Source organism: Dendropsophus ebraccatus, chromosome 4, assembly GCF_027789765.1.
Source record: "Dendropsophus ebraccatus isolate aDenEbr1 chromosome 4, aDenEbr1.pat, whole genome shotgun sequence".
Lineage (NCBI taxonomy): Eukaryota > Metazoa > Chordata > Amphibia > Anura > Hylidae > Dendropsophus > Dendropsophus ebraccatus.
In genome coordinates this window covers 128,024,024-128,045,282 of record NC_091457.1, presented here as the reverse complement: position 1 = coordinate 128,045,282, position 21,259 = coordinate 128,024,024, and the positions used below count along the sequence as shown (strand labels likewise).

The following is a 21,259-nucleotide window of genomic DNA, read 5'->3' as shown; positions in this document are numbered from 1 at the left end:
TTTTCATATACAAATAGACCTGACCAATGGGTGGGCTTGGCATATAAAAAATAAAACGGGGGGCATTTATTAAGACCGGAGTTTCAAACGTACCTATAGCTTTTACAGACTAGTCATACTGATCTAAAAAAATAGAGAGAGAGTTTATTTTTTTTTCCAATGTTTGGTTTCCTAAAAAGTCTGAGTTTCTATGAATCTTTACACCACTCACTTCTCTGTTTGAGAACATTTAAACAATCCATCTTCTGATATTCTCTGCCCTTCTGCTGCATTTATAATAATTTTTTAATGCAAAATTTTCAATGCAAATGTAATTGAAATGGTTAGGCTAATGGGCTATAGTCCTCAATACACCTCAGCTACCTTCCTAATGAATATTCATCCAGCGCTCTGCAGTGATGTGTAATGTAATGTACAATAAGTGCCGCCCTGATATTTGTGGCGGATGCTGGCACGGGGAGTGGTAGCCCTGCCCCCAGTGCACCAAACTGCCTCATTTGCATAGGGAATTAACCACAAATTTATTGAAAATGGCACTGAGGATCAAAGTAAGAAAACAGCCTTCATCCTCAGCGCCCTGTGTGTGTTATAGGTACATAACAGCAAGTTAGATGTGTTTTAACCTACAGGTTCCCTTTTAAATCTACTCAAACCCATAACTTACGTGATTTATTTATTACTATTCTTACTTTTTTTTTTTTTTTTCATTGATACTTATGATTGCAGACACAATACTCAGTTTGCTTACGTTTTGAGGAGGCTAGGCATCCACATCTAGCCCTGCTGTCTTTTAATATGTTCATACTATTGTATCCAGTCTAGGAAAGTGGTCTGTGCACTAAATCGCCCACTCCAGCCTGATACATTATAACAAATGATGATTGTGCAGCATCTGCTGTTGTCTTTAACTCGCAGAGCATTGCCTGCAGTAGAGTGGATACGGTCGTATGAGGGCAGGAATCGGTGGTTTGCCTTCTCTGAACCTAAACAAGAACATCCTTGTTCAGAGATCACTAATATAACAAATACATTGAAAATGGTGAGAAATTAAAGTGTTAAGTATGTAAGTAAAATAACCAGCACCACAATATCTAAAAACAGATGCAAAAACCTTTAGCTATGAAAAACTGCACCGTTTACATGGCAATATGGGTGCACAGCTCATGGCATGGAGGAAAGCTTCAGTTCTAGACTATATATTGGAAAGTTGCAAAACTTTATTTGCATAAAACTCTAAGGCAGCTCTGGTATTATATTCAGGAATGAGAGAGATTGGGATGAACATTGCTGTTGGCCCCATCAACCCATGAGACATACTGATCCTCTGCCAGTAAATTTTATTTTTTTCTTAATGTGATTATCATCTGGATTCTCCATCTTTATGGTTTCAATAACTTTTTTATCGACACTTTTTTATAAAATTCACCAAGTTTGTCTAATAGAGTAAATCTGATCCGTTCTCTTTTCAGCAATTTTATTTTTTTCTGCTAAACACCCATTGCGTTTTGAGCCCGGTATAATATACATCTTTTGTGATGACTTTAAGGCACATTTATCTTGCACAGATCATTTGTACACTGAATAGATCTCCAGATGCAGATTTAATTTTCATCTTTCTCTTAGGACCTGCTCCATCTGATTTCAATTTACCGAGTTTATTCTGGGAAATATTTCGAACAAATTGGAGATAATGTTGTATGGAGAGGAAATTTTCGTGTCTTCCCCCATGGCCCAATGTCCTCACAGAAAAGCACTGTTTGGTTGACATCATGAAATATTGTGTACTTTTTATGTTTGCATTGCATGTAATTTTATTTATCATGCGTAGATAGTCCAATTCCTTACAAGTTATGTAAAATACCTTGGCTGACCTCTTTGGCACAGTAAGTGTTAATGTTCTTGAGCAAGGAGTACGTATATTGAACTGGATCTATTTTTGGCTTTTTTGTACCTTCGACCCCCTATTCTCTGACATTCCTTCAATTTGTGCAAGTTGAAAGGTCTCCCCAGAGGGTTTTTTTTTTCTGTTTTTTAAAAAAATTGGCAGCAATGACTGAACAATAACTGAATTCACTCCTGAGCCGGTGGACTCTGGCCCAAAAAGTGAAGCAAGCTGCAACGCTTCATGAAATATTTCAGAATGACTTTAAGAACCGCCACACCGTTCTCATAGGACATATTAATTCATTTTGTATAGAACGCTGATGTTTAAACTTCTCACCCGGGGTCGGAAATTTAAGTTTGCGTCCTTATAAATGTATCCCAAAATCTAAAAACTCTGAAGGTTCAGATGAAGTAACAAAAATAATTTACTATGGACCTGGTTCTATCTATGATGAGACCTCAGAAACCAAAGGGATTCAGTAGAGAATAAGGAGTGACATCTAATGTAGATCAGGGGTATCTATAGAGCAGGGATGGGGAACCTCTTGCCCTCCAGCTGTTGCAAAAATACAATTCCTATCATGCCTGGACAGCAAAAGCTAAAGCTCTGGCTATCCAGGCATGATGGAAATTGTAGTTTTGCAACAGCTGGAGGGCCAGAGGTTCCCCATCCCTGCTATAAGGGGTGCAGAGGTTGTAGTCCCATCAGGGCTCAGGAGCCTGAGGTGGCCCAAAAGCCCTTGCTGTCTTATATGGGTGACAAGTATTGTACTAACGCTCTTGGGTCCAGGAGTTTTAAATTACACTTCTGGATTAGAATGTGGTGTTCTCTCAAATTATTAATGGTTTAGAACTAGAGATGAGCGAACCTGGAGCATGCTCGAGTCGATCCGAACCCGAACTTTCGGTATTTGATTAGCGGTGGCTGCTGAACTTGGATAAAGCCCTAAGGCTATGTGGAAAACATGGATATAGTCATTGGCTGTATCCATGTTTTCCAGACAACCTTAGAGCTTTATACAAGTTCAGCAGCCCCAGCTAATCAAATGCCGAACGTTCGGGTTCGGATGGACTCTAACCCGAACCCGGTTTGCTCATCTCAATTTAGAACACATTGAAATCAAGAAGCCTTTCCAACAGATTGAAATCCAAAGTCGCTGTGGGTGGTGTAGCATTGGTAGCAGTCACACCTGGGCCCTTGGACCTTTTTGTAGGCCCAGGCGCATGTTTACCACCTATGAAGACGCTTCTGTAAAGAATGTTGCCCGATAGATGAACGGTCTTATTACAGACTTTGCATTTGAACCTTGCTGTATTAACACCACACCTATATTGTATGTTTTCCTAGGCATTGGGAAATTCCCTAACTCGCTTAGCAATTGTATTCATAGACCTCAACTTCTCCAAGTGCTGGGAGTCAAATGCTGAGTGGTCGTAGAACATTGCCAAACCTGAGCAGTTCAGCAAGTTCGCTCAACACTATTTATGACCCATTTAAATCTGTTCAAACATTCTGATAGGAATGCTTTTGAATTCTTAGGTACATTCCATGTATACGGCCATCATCTCTGTAATGGCTCGCTGTCGGGCAGGTGATCGGTCACCACTTTTCCTTTACTAGTAGTATGGAGCGTGTTTGTAGTTAGATGGCATGACCCCTGGAAGCATAGCCTAGAAGAGATTTTTAGTTTTCTGCAATTTCGTGCACATGATTTTCAGACTTTCAAGTGTTTTTTTTAAATCAAAACTAATGTACCGTAGTGTCGTCACAAAGCGACATCGGTCTCCAGGGAAATAACCATTTATTATATCAGATCCTTAATGATGGCATTGTGCTTCACCAACGGGTTCTGTAATGAAGCTGGAAAAGTGTCAAATGTCTGGTAAATGTATATGCCACATAACTAACGTATGTCTATGGAACAACACTTCACATTCTCAGTTTGAGTGTGTTACTATGTATGAAGCAGCTGTGCAAAAACCACAAATCTCAATTGTGGGTTTTGTTGAGGGAAATTATTGATGTCTATCTGTAACCAAGGATTTTCCTGCTTAGAAATTGCCCTAGTAGGAGGAATTATGTTGGAGCTAATTTTTTTATTTCTTTATCTTTTTATTTATTTTAATCCGGAAGGACATGGACTTTGAATACTGGTTTTGTAAATCCATATTGCAGTTATATCCTTTTTACATAGGACATATATATCATACTGAAGCAGCCAATGAATGCTTAAAGGGGTTATCCAGCTTTAGAAAAACATGGCCACTTTCTTCCAGAGACAGCACCACTCTTGTCTCCAGTTCAGGTGCAGGGGCGGACTGGGCCACCGGGGGACCGGGGAAACCCCCGGTGGGCCCCAAGCAGGAGTAGGCCCCGCCCCCCAGTCAGGGAGCACGGTCCCCCCGCATCGGGGGCCCCCGTGCTCCTGGGGGGCCCACTCAGCCGCCGATAGCTGGCCGGCACCTTCCCTTCCTTGTGATCGCAAGCATCTGCTTGCGATCACAAGGGTGCTGCCGCCGCCGCCCCAACAGATGAGCAGCTGCTGGTCCCGGCAGCGTCATCACCACTGAGCTCTGTGCGGCTGCTAGGACTTCCGGTTCACGTAGCGCATACCGGAAGTCCCAGCCGCTGCGGCGCGCACGGAGCTCAGTGTTGATGGCGCTGTCCAGGACCAGGAGCTGCTCGTCTGTCGGGGAACAGAGGAGAAGAGACCAACGACGGGGGAGCGTGTTGACAGGTGAGTTGAGTTTCGGTTTTGTTTTTTTTATCATAGGGGAGAGATGGACAACATGAGGGGGGTGGGGGAGAGATGGACAACATGAGGGGGGGGGGGGGAGATGGACAACATGAGGGGGGGGAGAGATGGACAACATGAGGGGGGGGGGGGGAGATGGACAACATGAGGGGGGAGAGAGATGGACAACATGAGGGGGGGGGGGAGATGGACAACATGAGGGGGGAGAGATGGACAACATGAGGGGGGGAGATGGACAACATGAAGGGGGGGGAGATGGACAACATAAGGGGGGGGAGATGGACAACATGGGGGAGAGATGGACAACATGAGGGGGGGGGGAGATGGACAACATGGGGGGAGATGGACAACATGGGGGGAGATGGACAACATGGGGGGGGAGATGGACAACATGGGGGAGAGATGGACAACATGGGGGAGAGATGGACAACATGGGGGAGAGATGGACAACATGGGGGAGAGATGGACAACATGGGGGAGAGATGGACAACATGAAGGGGGGGGAGATGGACAACATGAGGGGGGGGGAGATGGACAACATGAGGGGGGGGGAGATGGACAACATGAAGGGGGGGGGGAGATGGACAACATGAGGGGGGGGGGAGATGGACAACAGGGGGGGGAGATGGACAACATGGGGGGGGGAGATGGACAACATGGGGGGGGGAGAGAGATGGACAACAGGGGGGGGGGAGAGATGGACAACATGAGGGGGGGGATGGACAACATGAGGGGGCTATAGGGGGGATGGACAACATGAGGGGGCTATAGGGGGGAAATGGACAACATGAGGGGGCTATGGGGGGGATGGACAACATGAGGGGGCTATGGGGGGAGATGGAAACCATGAGGGGGCTATAGGGGGGAAATGGACAACATGAGGGGGGTATAGGGGGGAGATGGACAACATGAGGGGGCTATGGGGGGGATGGACACCATGAGGGGGCTATGGGGGGAGATGGACACCATGAGGGGGCTATAGGGGGGGTGGACAACATGAGGGGGCTATAGGGGGGATGGACAACATGAGGGGGCTATGGGGGGGATGGACATGGGGGGGATGGACAACATGAGGGGGCTATGGGGCGGATGGAAAACATGAGGGGGCTATGGGGGGATGGACAACATGAGGGGGCTATGGGGAGATGGAAAACAAGGGGGCTATGGGGGGGTGGACAACATGAGGGGGCTGTAGGGGGCAATGGACAACATGAGGGGGCTATTACTGAGGAATCGACAACATGAGGGGGCCATATGGGGTGAATGGACATGAGGATATCTATATTGAAGAAGGACAACTTGAGGGCGCTATTTATATGGGGATGGACAGCATAAGGGGGGTACCTATATGGGGGATGGACAATATGGGGTGCCATTTATAAGGGGGACAACAGAGGGGGGACCATATACTGTAAGGAATATATATATATATATATATATATATATATATATATATATATATATATATGAGTGAGGGCGTACAGGGGCCAATACAGATGTGCAGTTTGTAGAGAGATGAGGATGGTGACATAGTGAGGAGCCTAATATGTCTGTCTGGCAGATTCTGTGGATTCGTGGCTCATAGAAGTTCTCATTATGGCCCAGGACGGATGGAGAAGATGAAAAGGGAAGAACTCCGATCAGAAAAGACGTCCCCTGTGAGTCACCTGATATATTTGCACTGTAATGTATATCGTGTATAGAACCTGTGTAGAGCTGTGTCTACCTCTATATGACTGGATGAGGTGATGGTGATCTGTGTACAGTGAATCTTATTCAGTAGCAGTGGTGGTGTTAGTCAGTATGTGGTGGTGTTAGTCAGTATGTGGTGGTATTAGTCAGTATGTGGTGGTATTAGTCAGTATGTGGTGGTATTAGTCAGTATGTGGTGGTATTAGTCAGTATGTGGTGGTATTAGTCAGTATGTGGTGGTATTTGTCAGTATGTGGTGGTATTTGTTGCTTGTAATCCGGTACTGTTTTTTATTGTTCTTAGTATACTAGATTTGGCCAGTAACAATATAGTGATGGTATTGGTTGTGGTGTGGCGGTAATATTTTCCCCTTGTATACTGGTATTATTGGTATACAGGATTTGTTCAGTAACAGTATGGCGGTAATATGTATGGTGATAATATTTCCCTCTGATATACTGGTATTATTAGTAATATCACTCTCAATATACAGGATCTGGTCAGTAACAGTATGGCGGTAATTGTGGCGGTAATATGTATGGTGATAATATTTCCCGCCTATATAATGGTATTATTGGTAAAATCAGTCTCAGTATACAGGATCTGGTCAGTAATAGTATGGCGGTAATATGTGTGGGGATATTTGCTCTTTATATACTGGTGTTATTGGTAGCTGTATGACTTTTGTATCTTAGTATACAGCGTTATCATACAAAGGAAATTGTCTTATAGCCCAATTACACCGGCCAATTATCGGTAACAAGCGCTCCTAGGAAGCCCCATGTAAAAGTGTCAGAGATCAGCTGACAAGCAAATGCCCCATAGTCGGCTGATTTGATCTTTTGTGCGGCTGTAAAAATCATTGCTGTCGGCTGCACGTCTCTGTGTATTTTCCTGCCCTGCTGATTAGCAATCGTTTGCAGCCCCATACTGCCCCAAATCACGCCGTGTAACTGGACCCTTATTAATGTTACCATAGATAAGTATGGTGGCTGAAGGGTGGGCCCTAAGAATGATTTCCCCTGGTGGGCCCAAGGCACTCCAGTCCGACACTGTTCAGGTGTGTTTAACAATTAAGCTCCATTCACTTCAAAGGAAAGCATTGCAAAACCTACACCCAAACTGGAGAGAAGACTGGGGCTGTCTCTGGAAGAAAGTGGCCATGTTTTTCTAACACTGGATAACCTCTTTAATCATGTGGTTTAGCTGCATGTTCAGCTACTATCATCCTCAACCTGACCACCTTGTGAGACACAACATGGCTGCAGCTAGTGGTCAATGACAGAACTGCAGCGGCCAAACATGAATTGAAAAGCTCATTGGGCGGCAGTGTCTTACATTTTTATATGCATTTTTTATGACTCCCTTTTTCTTCTTGGAAGTCAATTTTGTATGAATGTCATAAAAAGGCGACAGGATATAAGATAACTCTGTCGTGTTCCAAAAATGTGTGGTCTATCACCACAAAGTGATTATTACTGCACTGTGCATTATAAACCTGCCCGGTAATAATCCTACATGTAGTGCCCTATAGGATGAATCATATTCCCTGTAGCACCATAGTAGGGAGTGCGGATAGAATAATGTTGTTTCAGGTGAGATTTATAGAGGGAATATCCTCATTAAATTCATTTAAGAAATTAAGCTGGGATTATTCATGCAACAAATTTTCTTTACACATCATATTATTTGTGCGGCTCAGAATCTTTTCCGTATGAAAACATCTTGTTCTGTATTAGTTTTGTTGGCTTGCGCTTTCTGAGGAACCTTTTGACCTTGTCATACACAGAAAAACTGGTTTGGCATCATGTAGTTGTACAGTGTTTCCTTCCGTTACATAGTGAAGCTATTGAGGCGGTGCGAGTTCTGGAAATTGAACTTCACTTCTCTTGGATGTTAAGTAACGTGAGCCTGAATCAGGGCCTGCAATCTCTTGTAGCCTATTTTGGTGTAATCTGTTACATTTTCCTCTGTTGTGCCAGTGCTTTTGCTTTGCATTATTGTAGTCATCTGCTATTTATTAGAAAAGCTATAGAATGAGACTGTAATTGCATCTGACCTCAGACCTGTACATTTTCCATCTGAAGTTGTTATTGTGCTCCGGCTAGGAATGCGTTCACTAAGCCAAGGGACATGGGCGACCAGTGAGTGCGGCTTCTGGAAATGCTTGCACCAAGTCTACTTTCCTAAGTTTTTCCTGAGATTTGAAAAAAATAAAAATAAAAATGTTTCCTTTTTTTGCCCCCCTGCTTTCTGGGAAATGCACCTCTCTTATCGACAGGCTGTGCTTGGTATTGCAACTTGCAGTGACTTTGTAATGAACTATGGAAACTGGTATAACAAACGGGGTGCTTGTGATGTAAGGCTATGTTCTTTTAGTTTTTTTGGTCTTTTTCCTAGTTTTAATTTTTTTTTAAAGCAATTACTGGCCCCAAATTGGACCCAAGAACATATTTGTGAACATAGTCTGTCTGAAAACTGACTGTATATACAGTTTATTCAGGTACTCAGTTACACTTTTGAGTTCTGTAAAAAAAAAGAAAAAGCATACGTTCACAAGTATACAGAATGTAGTCACTATTAGACTACGTTCAGTCCTTTGAAATCAATGGATCTGGCCAGGGGTATGCAGTGTTGGGGAGATTTTATCAAACTGGTGTCAAGTGAAACTGGCTCAGTCGCCCCTAGCAACCAATCAGATTCCACTTTTCGGTGAGGAATGAAAAGTGGGATCTGATTGGTTGCTAGGGGCAACTGAGCCAGTTTCACTTTATACCATGTTTGATAAATCTCCCCCATACTGCATACCCCCGGCCAGATCTATTGATTTGAAAGGACTGAATGTAGTCTAATAGTGACTACATTCTGAATACTTGTGAATGTGTTTTTTTTTTTTTTTTTTTACAGAACTCAAAAGTGTAACTGAGTACCTGCATAAACTGTATTTGCTTGAAAATGTATTGAGTATAGGAACCATAACTTTTTTTTTTACTTACAGAAAACCCTTTTAAGTCCCTAGTCATTGGGGTAGAAAAATCCTTTAGATTTGCTGAGATCCCAGCAGCAATTTCCTCCAATTACGTCCAGGCTGTTTCCCTAATAGGTGCATGATATAAGCTTCAGGTATTCCCAAGTCGGTGGAATTTTGTGATGTCCAGAAGGACCTATAAAAAGTAATTTAACAGATCCTAAACGTTCAAAGATATGATGTATATGAGGTCTCAGTGTGACTTCATACAGTAACATATTTATCTGGTTGAAGACGTGCGATTGATCAAGGAATCTGTTTCGCCTAAAGGAAAGATAACATTACATACACATACATTTCTGTAGCTCGGATCCATTAGTGCAGCAGTGATGGATATGAGGGCACATGTAAAGAACAATTTGTTCGCCTGGCATGTGTCATACTGTAATATATATTACAAGACTTGAAGAAAATTTTCATAGAAATATCATCATTCCATTTGTTTTATTTTTTTTTTTATGACACAAAATCAAAATCATCAAAATGACGGACCTTTTTTAATTGGATGGTCCTCAAAAACGGCCCTTATCTGCCATTTAATAAGACAACAGATGTTGTTGTATATATAATGGCCATTATAAAATAACGATCTTTCTTTCGTTAAATGGTCATCCAATAAAAACGACTGTTGTTCTACATAGTTAACAATATAGCCTGCTTTTAATAAATCGTCATTATTAGAATAGATTCCTAAGTCCACACCTGTTTAAATTTTCCAAATCTAATTTTAAAGGGGTTGTTCTGTTTAGACTAGCTCTGCCCATCATCCCACCTTTTTAGGAACCAGTGTCGTGTGTTACATGGTCATCAGTTTGTTTGGATGAACAGCATGTTTTACCACAGTTCACCTGTAGTGGCCGCCTTCAACTGTAATTATTGTAACAGTTGTGAGACCTGCATCAATTGACTGATCACCAGCAGTCCCTCCATTAGAAAGGGGTTGACCAGATGGGACATTGCTTTTGGCTATGTTCACACTACGTAAAACTACGGCCTTATTTTCAATGGGATCCCGGCCGGAGAGTACACACAAAGTACATGCTCCGGCCGGGATCCCATGGGGCTCCGGAAAAAACTGACATGTCCGTTTTCCGCGGCTGGAATTCCGGCCGCAGAAAGACCTGTCAGTTCACACAGTGGAGCAAGAGGCTCCGGCCGCTTGCTTCACTGTGTGCTATGGGAAGCTCTGATACGGGTGCACGCTGATGCGCCCGGATCAGATCTCTGCGGCTGAAAAGATCACCCGGCCGGTACTTAAGTACCGGCCAGGATGATCCGGGCTAAGACCGGCCGTTCACGTAGTGTGAACATAGCCTTTAAGGGGAAGACTACTAGGATACCAAACATAGCAACTACTTTAAGGACTGAAAGTGGCAATAGCACTGAATGCTATTATAGCAGAGTGCTAACAGTTTGAATGAATAGCAAATATAGCCTGAGTACAGAAATATCACAGTTTTCTTGGGTAAACAAAATATTTATTGGAGAAGAACAATTGTCTCAGATCTTTATTACCCTTTTTAGTAAGGGTGTAGTCACATGTTCAGTTTTTTAATTGCAATTATTGACTACAAAGCCAGAAAAGGCTTGAGCTGAAAAGGCTTAAAGGGGTTATCCAGCGCTACAAAAACATGGCCACTCCCCCCCCCCCTCTCTTGTCTTCAGGTTGGGTGTGGTTTCAAACAGTTCCATTGAAGTAAATGGAGCTTAATTGCAAACCACACCTGAACTGGAGACAAGGGGAAAATGAGCATGTTTTTGTAGCGCTGGATAACCCCTTTAATTCCTTTCTACATGTCCTCCATTTACGATGTGTTCCTGGATTTGTATTCAATACTACCAACAAAAACCTGAATGTGTGAACACACCCTTAGCAGTCTGACCCATTCAGTAGCCTTTCCTCTTGGGGATCTTAGGTGTTGCACCTGTTGAGGTTTTCCTGCCCTCCCTGGCATTCATTAATGCAGGAAAGACCTTCCCGTTCAGACCAGCATAGATTCTGAGAATCATTAACAAGATGTCTGCATATTTGGCTTCTCGATCCTCTCCCGAGGTCTGTCTATAAAGTCAGATGTGATAAATATCTTGGGTGTAGCAAGGGAGCGGCCTTTCCATGGTAGTCCCTCCAGAATGATTGTTAGCTTGTTGTTGTTATGCATTTGCTTGTGTGTGTGATGACTGGGTGTATACAGATTTGTTTGTGATGTTTTTGTATTTGTTTTTAACGTCCTATGTTATTGCTATGCCAGGTTTTTGTATATTTTTTTTCCTTTTTCTTATGTTTTATTGGAGTCTGTCCACTGCCTTAGTCAGATATTGTAAACGTGTTTTCCTTTAATGGCAAGTTATCACCTACTCACTGAATAGTGTCTGTCTGGTCTGGGTCCAACCACTGGGATCCTCACCAGTAGGAATGGTCCAAACAGAGTTTGGTTCGGGTTCGTACGAACCCAAACTCTCGTTAATGATTCCCGCTGTCTGCCCGCTCCGTGCAGCGGGCGGATCCAGCGGGAGGACCGCCTGGAAAACTGGGATACAGCCTATGGCTGTATCCCAGTACGGTGACCCCAGATGACCTCTTTGAATAAAGCAGCAGTCGTGTGTGTGCTCTGTTGCTCCAATCACACTCTGTTTGACTTTGAGATAATGAGTTTATTTATCGTCCTTCTATTATATGGAAATTTCTGGTTTTCGATAGAGATAACAGCGAGAAAGCAGCTGCTCTTACAGGTTAACTATTGTCATGATGCAATGGTGGTGTTGTACAATTTCCTTCCTGCAATAAACACTGCAGGTGTCGGGGACTGATAAGGCCCTATTATTGCCATGTGTTCAAGTTTGCCACTGGTGGAAATGGTTTATTATAATTTTGTTTTTCTTACATTCGATTGTACACTTGGAGCCCTGGGATATGTTCCATTATTCATACCGAACTCCATTCTGCATTAGTTAGTAACATCCAGCAATGATCCAGGATTCCCCTACAGCAGCACCAATGGCTGCACAGACTCTATTAATCTGACTTGTTTCTTTCTAGGACTTGCACATATGGCTTGAAAAATTCTTATTTTGGTACCATAGCACAGTCAGTTTATTTGGCTTATTAGTACTTCTGCCCTTTCAAGCGTTACTATCCTTTAAAAAGAAAAAAAAAGTAATTCAAAATTTTAGATTTTTATTTTTCATGTTACGGTCTGTCTGTTCAGACCCCCACCACCCCATCAATTGCTAGAACTACATGGAAGAAGTGTTATGCATATATAGGGTCAATTGGCTGAGATGTTAACTTGTATGCCAACCTTGTAGGTGCTGGTAGAGGGCCTGTAGGGTATTGGTGTTGTGATGGGACATTTTATATTACATAACATGGCAGTCCTTTTTACCTTCATGTAATACATTATGTAAAACACTAACCCAGTTATTATAACAGTATACAGAACTAGACGCTATTGTATTGTTAGTGTAGCTGGCTCTATAGTCATCGCATGTAGTATAGGCAGATGTTTTCCCGGATTCCTATAGATGTTATACAAAGGTGAAGGTCCTTGGCTCTTATCCAAAATCTGTAACCTGACCGCCAACTATCGCATGTCATTTATTTTACTGGTCTCATTATAAGGTGCGGAGGCCCATACAGGACCTAAGGCTTGGGTGTGACTGCAACCACAGCTCCCCCTGTGGTTATGCCTGTGATGTTATATCAATTTGTGGGGAACGGATGACATCACTGGTTCTTAAAATGATGTTATTTTAATTTGTGTGTATATGTGTATATATATAATATAATATAATATAATCCTGTGCTGTCTCTACGTATAGACACAGTTTTCCCAAATCGATAGTATTTGCAGTCGGGATATATAAAGTTAAAAACAAACAAACAAAACAAAAAAAAACAAACGCCAGAGAATACATAATTGGCGGGGTCGGCGGATCGAGCCGCCTGCAGACCACACACATGCTGGCTGGAGCCGTAACATTCTAACCTCTGTGTGCCAGGAGCACAGGCTACTAGCGTCCCCCCTCCTGAACACTCTCATACAAAGCCTGTACTGTTAACCTTGTGTTCAGGGGTGAGAGGAGAAGATTGCTGGAGAGAAATGAATTGTTTATGTATAAATCCTGTCGACCTGAAAACTTCTCAGCACAACACAACATCAGACCTGAAAACAATCCGGTGTTAGGAAACCACACGTCGCTTTTGTTATGGAGTTGAAGGAACTCATTGATCGATGGACCGGTACCCGTCATCTCAAGCACTGAAGCCGCACAAAATCTTTCCCTTTTTTTTTCTTTTTCTTTTGTACCAGGGTGTGACCCAAAACAGATCTGTTAATGGCAAACTTTGGTTACTGATGTTTATAATCAGTAGCAAAAAATACAGTTTGGGAAGTACCCTTAAGGCCCTATTACACAAAATGATTATCGACCGTATTTGGCTGATTTTCTGCCATTATGGCCAATGTGTAATAAAAGACAATGATCAGGTGATCGTTGCCTTTCAACGTCTTTCAACACGTTGAAAGACAAATGACTAGGATAGCAACAATCTGCTGCTGTCTACTATCTCCTATGAGCTCATCTAGGGAGCCCCTTCCGCAGCTTCTCGCGCCCCCCCCCCCCCCCCGCACTTACCCGCTCCCTATTGACACGTGTAATAGGGCTGACAGCGAGCGAGAAACGAGGAGCAAGTGAGTGCTGATCTGAGAGGTCGGCACTCACTTCCTCCTGCTGATCGCATCGTGTAATAGGGGGTTTAGATTTCCATCTATTTTTTTCTTTTGTTTTTTTCCCTTTATTTAGTGATGTCTATTGTTCTAATGGATAGTAATATCTTTACATCTTTACTCCTGGGTTTCAGAACAATTGGTTGTGCAACAGTTGCTGGAAAATCACTATGGAACGGTTTTGTTCCAACAATCCTGAAGTGATAAGTTATTTTTTATGATAATTATTTACAGAAATGGAAATTTACAGATATGGAAAAATTGTTGTCGTGCACGGTTTGTAGTAACTCACCAATTTACTATAAAATAAAAGAATCCAACAGCACTTATGAAAACCTCCACTTGAGCAGTATGGGATGTCTGCAGTCCCTAGTAGGGATGGTCCGAACCGGTCGAGGTTTGGGTTCGTACGAACCCGAACTCTCCGCAATGATTCCCGCTGTCTGACCGTTCCGGGAAGAGGGTGGATACAGCGGGAGGACCGCCTGGAAAATTGGGATACAGCCATAGCCATAGGCTGTATTCCAGTTTTCAGGTGGACCTCCCGCTCTATCCACCCTCTGCACGGAGCCGTCAGACAGCGGGAATCTGATGCCGAGCATTTGGATTCATACGAACCCAAACCTCGGCAGGTTCGGACCATCCTTAGTCCCTAGTCCAGGCAATATTCACTTAACATCCAAAGAAAGTCCAGCAGTCTCCACTTGTGTCCAAACCGCAAATTTATTGCATGATGTGCACAGTACAAAGCGACTTTACAACCAACAAGCGGCTCTTTGGCAAACGACCAAATTGCTGTCACAACCAAATGTTCCTGTGGCACCTTAGTCACACACGAAGAATGGTAGCAGCGAGTTGTTAAAGCGACACTTCTGTCATTAGCATGGTGAGGGTAAATTGCCATCCTGCCCCCTTCCCCCCCCCCCCCCCCTTCCCCCTCCATTCTCACTGGGCGGCTCCATTTCCTAATTCAATGTTCTGGTCCCCAAAGCTCTCAATCAGTTAGCAGATTACTGTGTGGGCCGAACATAACCTCAATGTAACTCTAGCCCAGTAAGTCTCATAGAATCTTGATGTGAGAATAGAAAGGAGAATAGTAACATTTTCTATACCAGCCTTCTACACATAAATGACAGGTCCTCTAAGTCTACATGATCTCCTGTTTCACATTTAATTTAATTTAAACCTTATCCCATCTATTCTTACTGGATTATGACATGATATGATTCATTTTGCAAACCCCGGAGAATGGAGTAATCATCATCATCATCTTCATCCTCCTCCTCCTCATCATCCTTGTCCTCATTTGCCTTCCTAATCTTTTCGGCTCTGTCATTTTCCACAAGTTATATCAGTGCAGACATGTTGTATATGCTGACACACAACAAATGTAATGTGGAAATGTCTGAGCCAGGAATCTGTCCCATACATCTAAATGGGGCTTGTCCACAGGATAGAATCCACCATGTGTGAATATAACTTGATGTGGGTGTTGGTTCTTGAACATGATTTCACAGTCAGAGTTTCTAGATGTTTATTATTGCTTATTAACTTGCACTAAATGATCACCTTTAAAGTGCAGCATCTTGATCTGCATCTAGTACAGGGCTTTGATTTCTCTTTTCGTTCCCCTGGGTAAAGGAAGTTGTTTCAACCACTTATCCCTCCTATGTAAACAGCGGAGCCACGCTTCCTTTCTGCTATTTATTTACTCTGTTTATAGTTCAAGAAATACAAAGTCCCTGCGGAAATTATTAAATAGCATTTCCCCTTTAATTAAAGTGTCCACCAGTTTTCCTTTTTATGTCAGGTTTTTCCAGCAGTTTCTTATAGGGGAAGCTTGGCGATGATGAATAAGAATGCCAGAGCTCTCCACTGGATTTATCTGTGACATACTGTAACATAACTACTGTGTTTTCTCCCAAAATAAGACAATAATAAGTCAATGACGATTGCTCCCAAAGATGCGCTAGGTCTTATTTTCCGGGGATGTCTAATTTTTCATGAATAAGAATTCGCATGTCACAGCAGAGACAGGGTGTACGGTATGGCGGCTTCCTTCCACCAGAGGGAGCTCACCACAGCACACTCATACAGCACAGCAGGGACCACAAACTGCATGGAGGCAAGTGATGGGATAACAGCAGACTGTTTGCAGCTTTACATCTGGCGGTAGGGGACAAGGGGGATGTCCTGCATGCAGCTGCTCTGCAATGGACTGTGAAAGTAGGGGACCACGGTGGTAGGCTAAAAAAACATGCCCTTGTGTTCTGTTCGGCGGGCAAGCTTCCAAACAAAAACTTTTGGGGAGGCCTTATATTTAGTAATTCAGCAAAACCTCTACTAGACCCTATTTTCAGGTGATGTTTTAGTTTGGGGGAAACTGGGTAGGAGATTAATGATTGGGAAAGCAGATTGTCAATCTGATTCTCAATGTTCTCATTGTTGTCACCATTGTATGTTCAGTAATTTATATAATAAGTGCTTATGATGTCAGGCTCATAAATTTGCCATCCGCATGCGATATGTGTTATATACTCCTAATGAAACACTCTGTCTAGTTCTGTTTGGAGTCTGCTGATTTTCCTCTTGGCATTCTCATGCCCCCGTCATTCATGTTGTACGGTGCAGGCGGAGGCTGGGCCCTGGCAGCAGGGTTTGGCCATGACTTGACACCTTCTTTATAGGAGCGTAGAGCTTATGTGGCCGCAGTTGATTACGGAACGTTTATTGGTTATTACACTCAACAAAGAAACTATTCCTGATCTTGTGTTTGGGGGACTGTATGAAAGGCCTCATTGTTTAGGGCTTGTTCTTAGGATATTGAAGTTTCGACATTGGTTCTGTAACTAATATCACCCAGTGGAGATCTCATTATTGATCTCATCATGGACTAATAACTGGGCTTTATGTACTCGCGTAAGGAACAGCTTAAACATTTTCAGCTGGATAGTTAAAGGGATAGTCCAGATTAAAAAAAAAACTTTTAAATTTAACTGTTGTTGAAAAGTTATACAGATTTGTAAATAATTTCTATTTATAAAAAAAACAAAAAAACTTCATCCTTCCAGTTCTTATCAGCTGCTGTATGTCCTGCACGAAGTGGTGTATTCTTTCCAGTCTGACACAGTGCTCTCTGCTGCCACCTCTGTCAGTGACAGGAACTGTCCAGGGCAGTAGCAAATTCCTATAGAAAACCTCTCCTGCTATGGACAGTTCCTGTCATGGACAGAGATGGCAGCAGAGAGCACTGTGTCAGACTGGAAAGAATACACCACTTCCAGTACTTATCAGCTGCTGTATGTCCTGCAGGAAGGCTTCAGGTTTTCAAACAGAAGGAAATTCCAAACCTGTATAACTTTCTGACACCAGTTTATTTGAAAACTGTTTTTTTTTCCCCCTCTGGAGTACCCCTCTAAGGTCATTGTCTCCTCACATTGTGTAAATAAATGTTGCCCGGTTGTATTGGAGTCCTAAGATTTACAGTTTGGACCCCGTGGAGCGTCCATTGGACACTGGAGGTCATTTTGTAATTGGCAGCTTCTTTAAGATAAGACTCTGAGACTAATGGAAGAGTTGGACTAGGAGAGTTTTACTGGATATAGAAAATCTTGTAATATAACCTGTTCTCCATGTTGTTTCTGTAGCTCCATGTACGTATAATGTTAGCTATCGCTAAGGATTAGCTGTAATCTTATTTTTATGCTCCTTGTCAAATCGATTTCACAGAGAGGAGTAGTTGTACTTGACACGTGTATCCAGCATGCTGTGGGTTACTGATACTTAGTCCAGTTGTGTTCTGCGTGTTATTGAAGCAAGACTTATTGCAATCCCTATAACTTTAGTATATAGTCTCATGACTGCCGTCATCTTGTAATATAATCCTCTATATTACTTACAATTGCAGAGGGGTTTACATTTCATATTTGTATACATGTCTTATATTAGGGATTTACTTCATGCTAAATCTTCCCGAGCCAGGAAATTCTGTTGTGACTGCACTTAATCCCAGAATCCAGCTCTGTGCCACAACTGGTGAAATGGGGATAACTGGTTTGAGTCCAGAATATTAAAGACTTCCTTGCCCACCATTACTGCAGAGGCACAGCTGGGGGTAGTTATCGGGACAGTTGCCCTGGGGCTCGGAACTTTTGCCAAAAAGCCACTTTGCCTTGGCAGGGGCATTAAGATGGAGAGCTGAGGCGGTGATCTGAATCTTAAGTCTGGGCAAATGGAATTCAAAGCTAATGTAAAGACTCTGCCATCTCTAATAAATCAGCATCCTGGCCTAAAATGGATGGATTCTATTGTGTGGTATTTAGTGTTCCTGTGTTGGTTAAAGTAATATCCAAAAACAGTAGGATTTTTTTTTTATTGAAATACATTAGAACAGGGGTGTAACTAGAAATGCCTGGGCCCTATAGCAAACTTTTGATTGTGACCCCCACCAACTACCACAAACCTGTCAAGTGTAGCCATAACCTTTAACATTTAACTTCAAGTGCTTGTAAGGTTATATGCAGCACCCTGAAGGACTACTCGGCCACGTGGTGCTGCAAAAGTTAACAATTCAGGGGGCCCAGTGTATTGCTGGAGTTGCCCACTGGGCCCCTTGAAACAGCAGACCCCGTAGCAGTCGCTATGGCAGCTATTGTGGTAGTTACGCCCCTGCATTAGAGGCCTTGAAGCTGTATATATAATGTATATGTGTGTGTGTGTGTGTGTGTGTGTGTGTGGTCAGAACCCTTATCTCACAACCATCTCTCTTTTCTTTCCAGACAGTAAAGCCATCGTGGATGGAAACCTGAAGCTGATACTTGGTCTTATCTGGACCCTTATTCTACACTATTCCATCTCTATGCCAGTATGGGAAGACGAGGGTGACGAGGAGACCAAAAATCAGACCCCAAAACAGAGGCTTCTGGGCTGGATTCAGAACAAGATCCCTTATTTGCCTATTACAAACTTCAATCAAAACTGGCAAGATGGCAAGGCCCTCGGTGCCCTTGTGGACAGCTGTGCACCAGGTACAGTACATTCTGCTTAATTCTAATGAAGTCGTGTCACAGAGGGGAGATCGTAAAACTTTATTCTGGGCCAGTGCTCTGGAATAGACCGTGCGTGGGGACCGGGTGGTGGTTCGGAGAAAAAGGACTGTGGCGCACCCCTGCGCCGGTGCCAGTCTGTTCATGGGAAAAACACAAAGCAATGTACCTAGTGATATATTCACAAAAACTATATAGGAATGATCAGACCTAAACTAACAGTTTAGAAATCATTGTTAGTTTTTTTTTTTTGTGTGTGTGTGCCTGGATGAAATTAATGTGTATATTGATTAACATCATTCATAATATATTTTCTCAGGTTTGTGTCCTGACTGGGAGACATGGGACCCAAATAAGCCGGTTGATAACGCCCGTGAGGCCATGCAGCAGGCAGACGATTGGCTCGGAGTTCCTCAGGTAACCAAATGTAGCTGAATTAGAAATTAGGAAAATGGGTCGGCTTGAAACAGCGCCACTTTTATCCATTGCCTATGTCTGGCATGGCAGATGATGTGGCAATAGATAGCATGTGGACAATATTGGCCTTTTTTTTTTTAATTAGGTGTAAAATCTATTTTCCTATTATTAACTTCTTAACCTTACGTTTTGTTTGTTCTCCTTTTCCCGTTGAGATGTGAAAACCTGATGATCAGGATTCTACCACAAAGTTAGACTTCCTACAAGATTTATGCTGGAGTATGAAAGAAAAGACTAAAGATAATGTCATGCCCTAAGTCACATGTCAGACGTGTTTCATAATGTTTTTCTCTACAATTATTATTAATCCAAGTAAATTACGTTTAAGGACCCAGAAGATGCTGGAGTCTTTTAATGAGTCTTTGAGATTGACATTTCCCATTCAGAGCTCCTTTTGGTTCCTTGTAGATATCCCTGAGCTGTAATGGCTATATCCTGCCTACAAAGATTAGGTTCATTAACAAGAATAAACTCTGCATTTTCCTGGCAATAAATCCGCCTGCATTGTTATTTTAGACATCACTTGGTAAATCACAATTCAGCAAGTTTTTACTAACGCTGATTTATCTTTACAAGCTGTGAAGTTGGATTCACATATTTAGTATTACTGCAGATATAGATAGGAAAGTAAATCTCTGAAGCAGAGTAACAAGATGAGCAAGTAGACTAATGCTAAGTTTACACAGAGCGATAATTCGCCCGATCGCACGATTAACCGCTCCGATCGCCCCCCCTCCCAGCCTCTCCGATCGCCCCCCCCGGCCGCCGCTCCGATCGCCCCCACCGCCGCGGCCACAAGAATAAGTTACCTGCTCCGCGCAGCGGGTCTTCCGACATCCCCGGCTCCCCTCTTCAGCGCATTGATTGGCTGATGAGATGAGCCGGGAATTTCAAACCGCTCCTCTTCAGCCAATCAGTGCTCCTCTTCAGCACTGATTAGCTGAAGGGGAGCCGTTTGAAATTCCCGGCTCCCCTCTTCAGCCAATCTATGCAAGGCAGCACTGATTGGCTGAAGGGGAGCCGTTTGAAATTCCCGGCTTCCCTCTTCAGCCAATCAATGCAAGATAGCACTGATTGGCTGAAGGGAAGCCGTTTGAAATTACTGGCTCCCCTCTTCAGCCAATCAATGCACGGCAGCACTGATTGACTGAAGGGGAGCCGTTTGAAATTCCCGACTCCCCTCTTCAGCCAATCAGAGCTGCCTTGCATTGATTGGCTGATGAGGGGAGTCGGGAATTTCAAACGGCTCCCCTTCAGCTAATCAGTGCTGCCTTGCATTGATTGGCTGATGAGGGGAGTCGGGAATTTCAAACGGCTCCCCTTCAGCCAATCAGAGCTGCCTTGCATTGATTGGCTGATGAGGGGAGTCGGGAATTTCAAACGGCTCTCCTTCAGCTAATCAGTGCTGTAGAGGAGCACTAATTGGCTGAAGAGGAGCCGTTTGAAATTCCCGGCTCATCTTTTCAGCCAATCAATGCGCGGAAGAGGGGAGCCGGGGATGTCTGAAGACCTGCTTTGCGCAGCAGGTAATGTATGCTTGTGGCCGCGGCGATCGGAGCGGCGGCGATCAGAGCATGGGGGCGAGCGGAGCGGTGGCGGGGGGGGGGGGCGATTGGAGCGGCGGCTGGTGGGGGCAATCGGAGCGGTGGC

General features: G+C 43.4%; 1 protein-coding gene across 4 annotated transcripts in view; it reads left to right on the top strand.

The window, feature by feature from the left end:
- FLNB (filamin B) overlaps nt 1-21,259 on the top strand; it is a 157,934-nt gene that overhangs the window by 51,544 nt on the left and 85,131 nt on the right. For all 4 annotated transcript variants that reach the window (XM_069966985.1, XM_069966986.1, XM_069966984.1 and 1 more), the window contains exons 2-3: nt 18,866-19,114; nt 19,452-19,549. In XM_069966985.1, the coding sequence (XP_069823086.1) occupies nt 18,866-19,114; nt 19,452-19,549 (347 nt within the window). The remainder of the gene's footprint in view (nt 1-18,865; nt 19,115-19,451; nt 19,550-21,259) is intronic.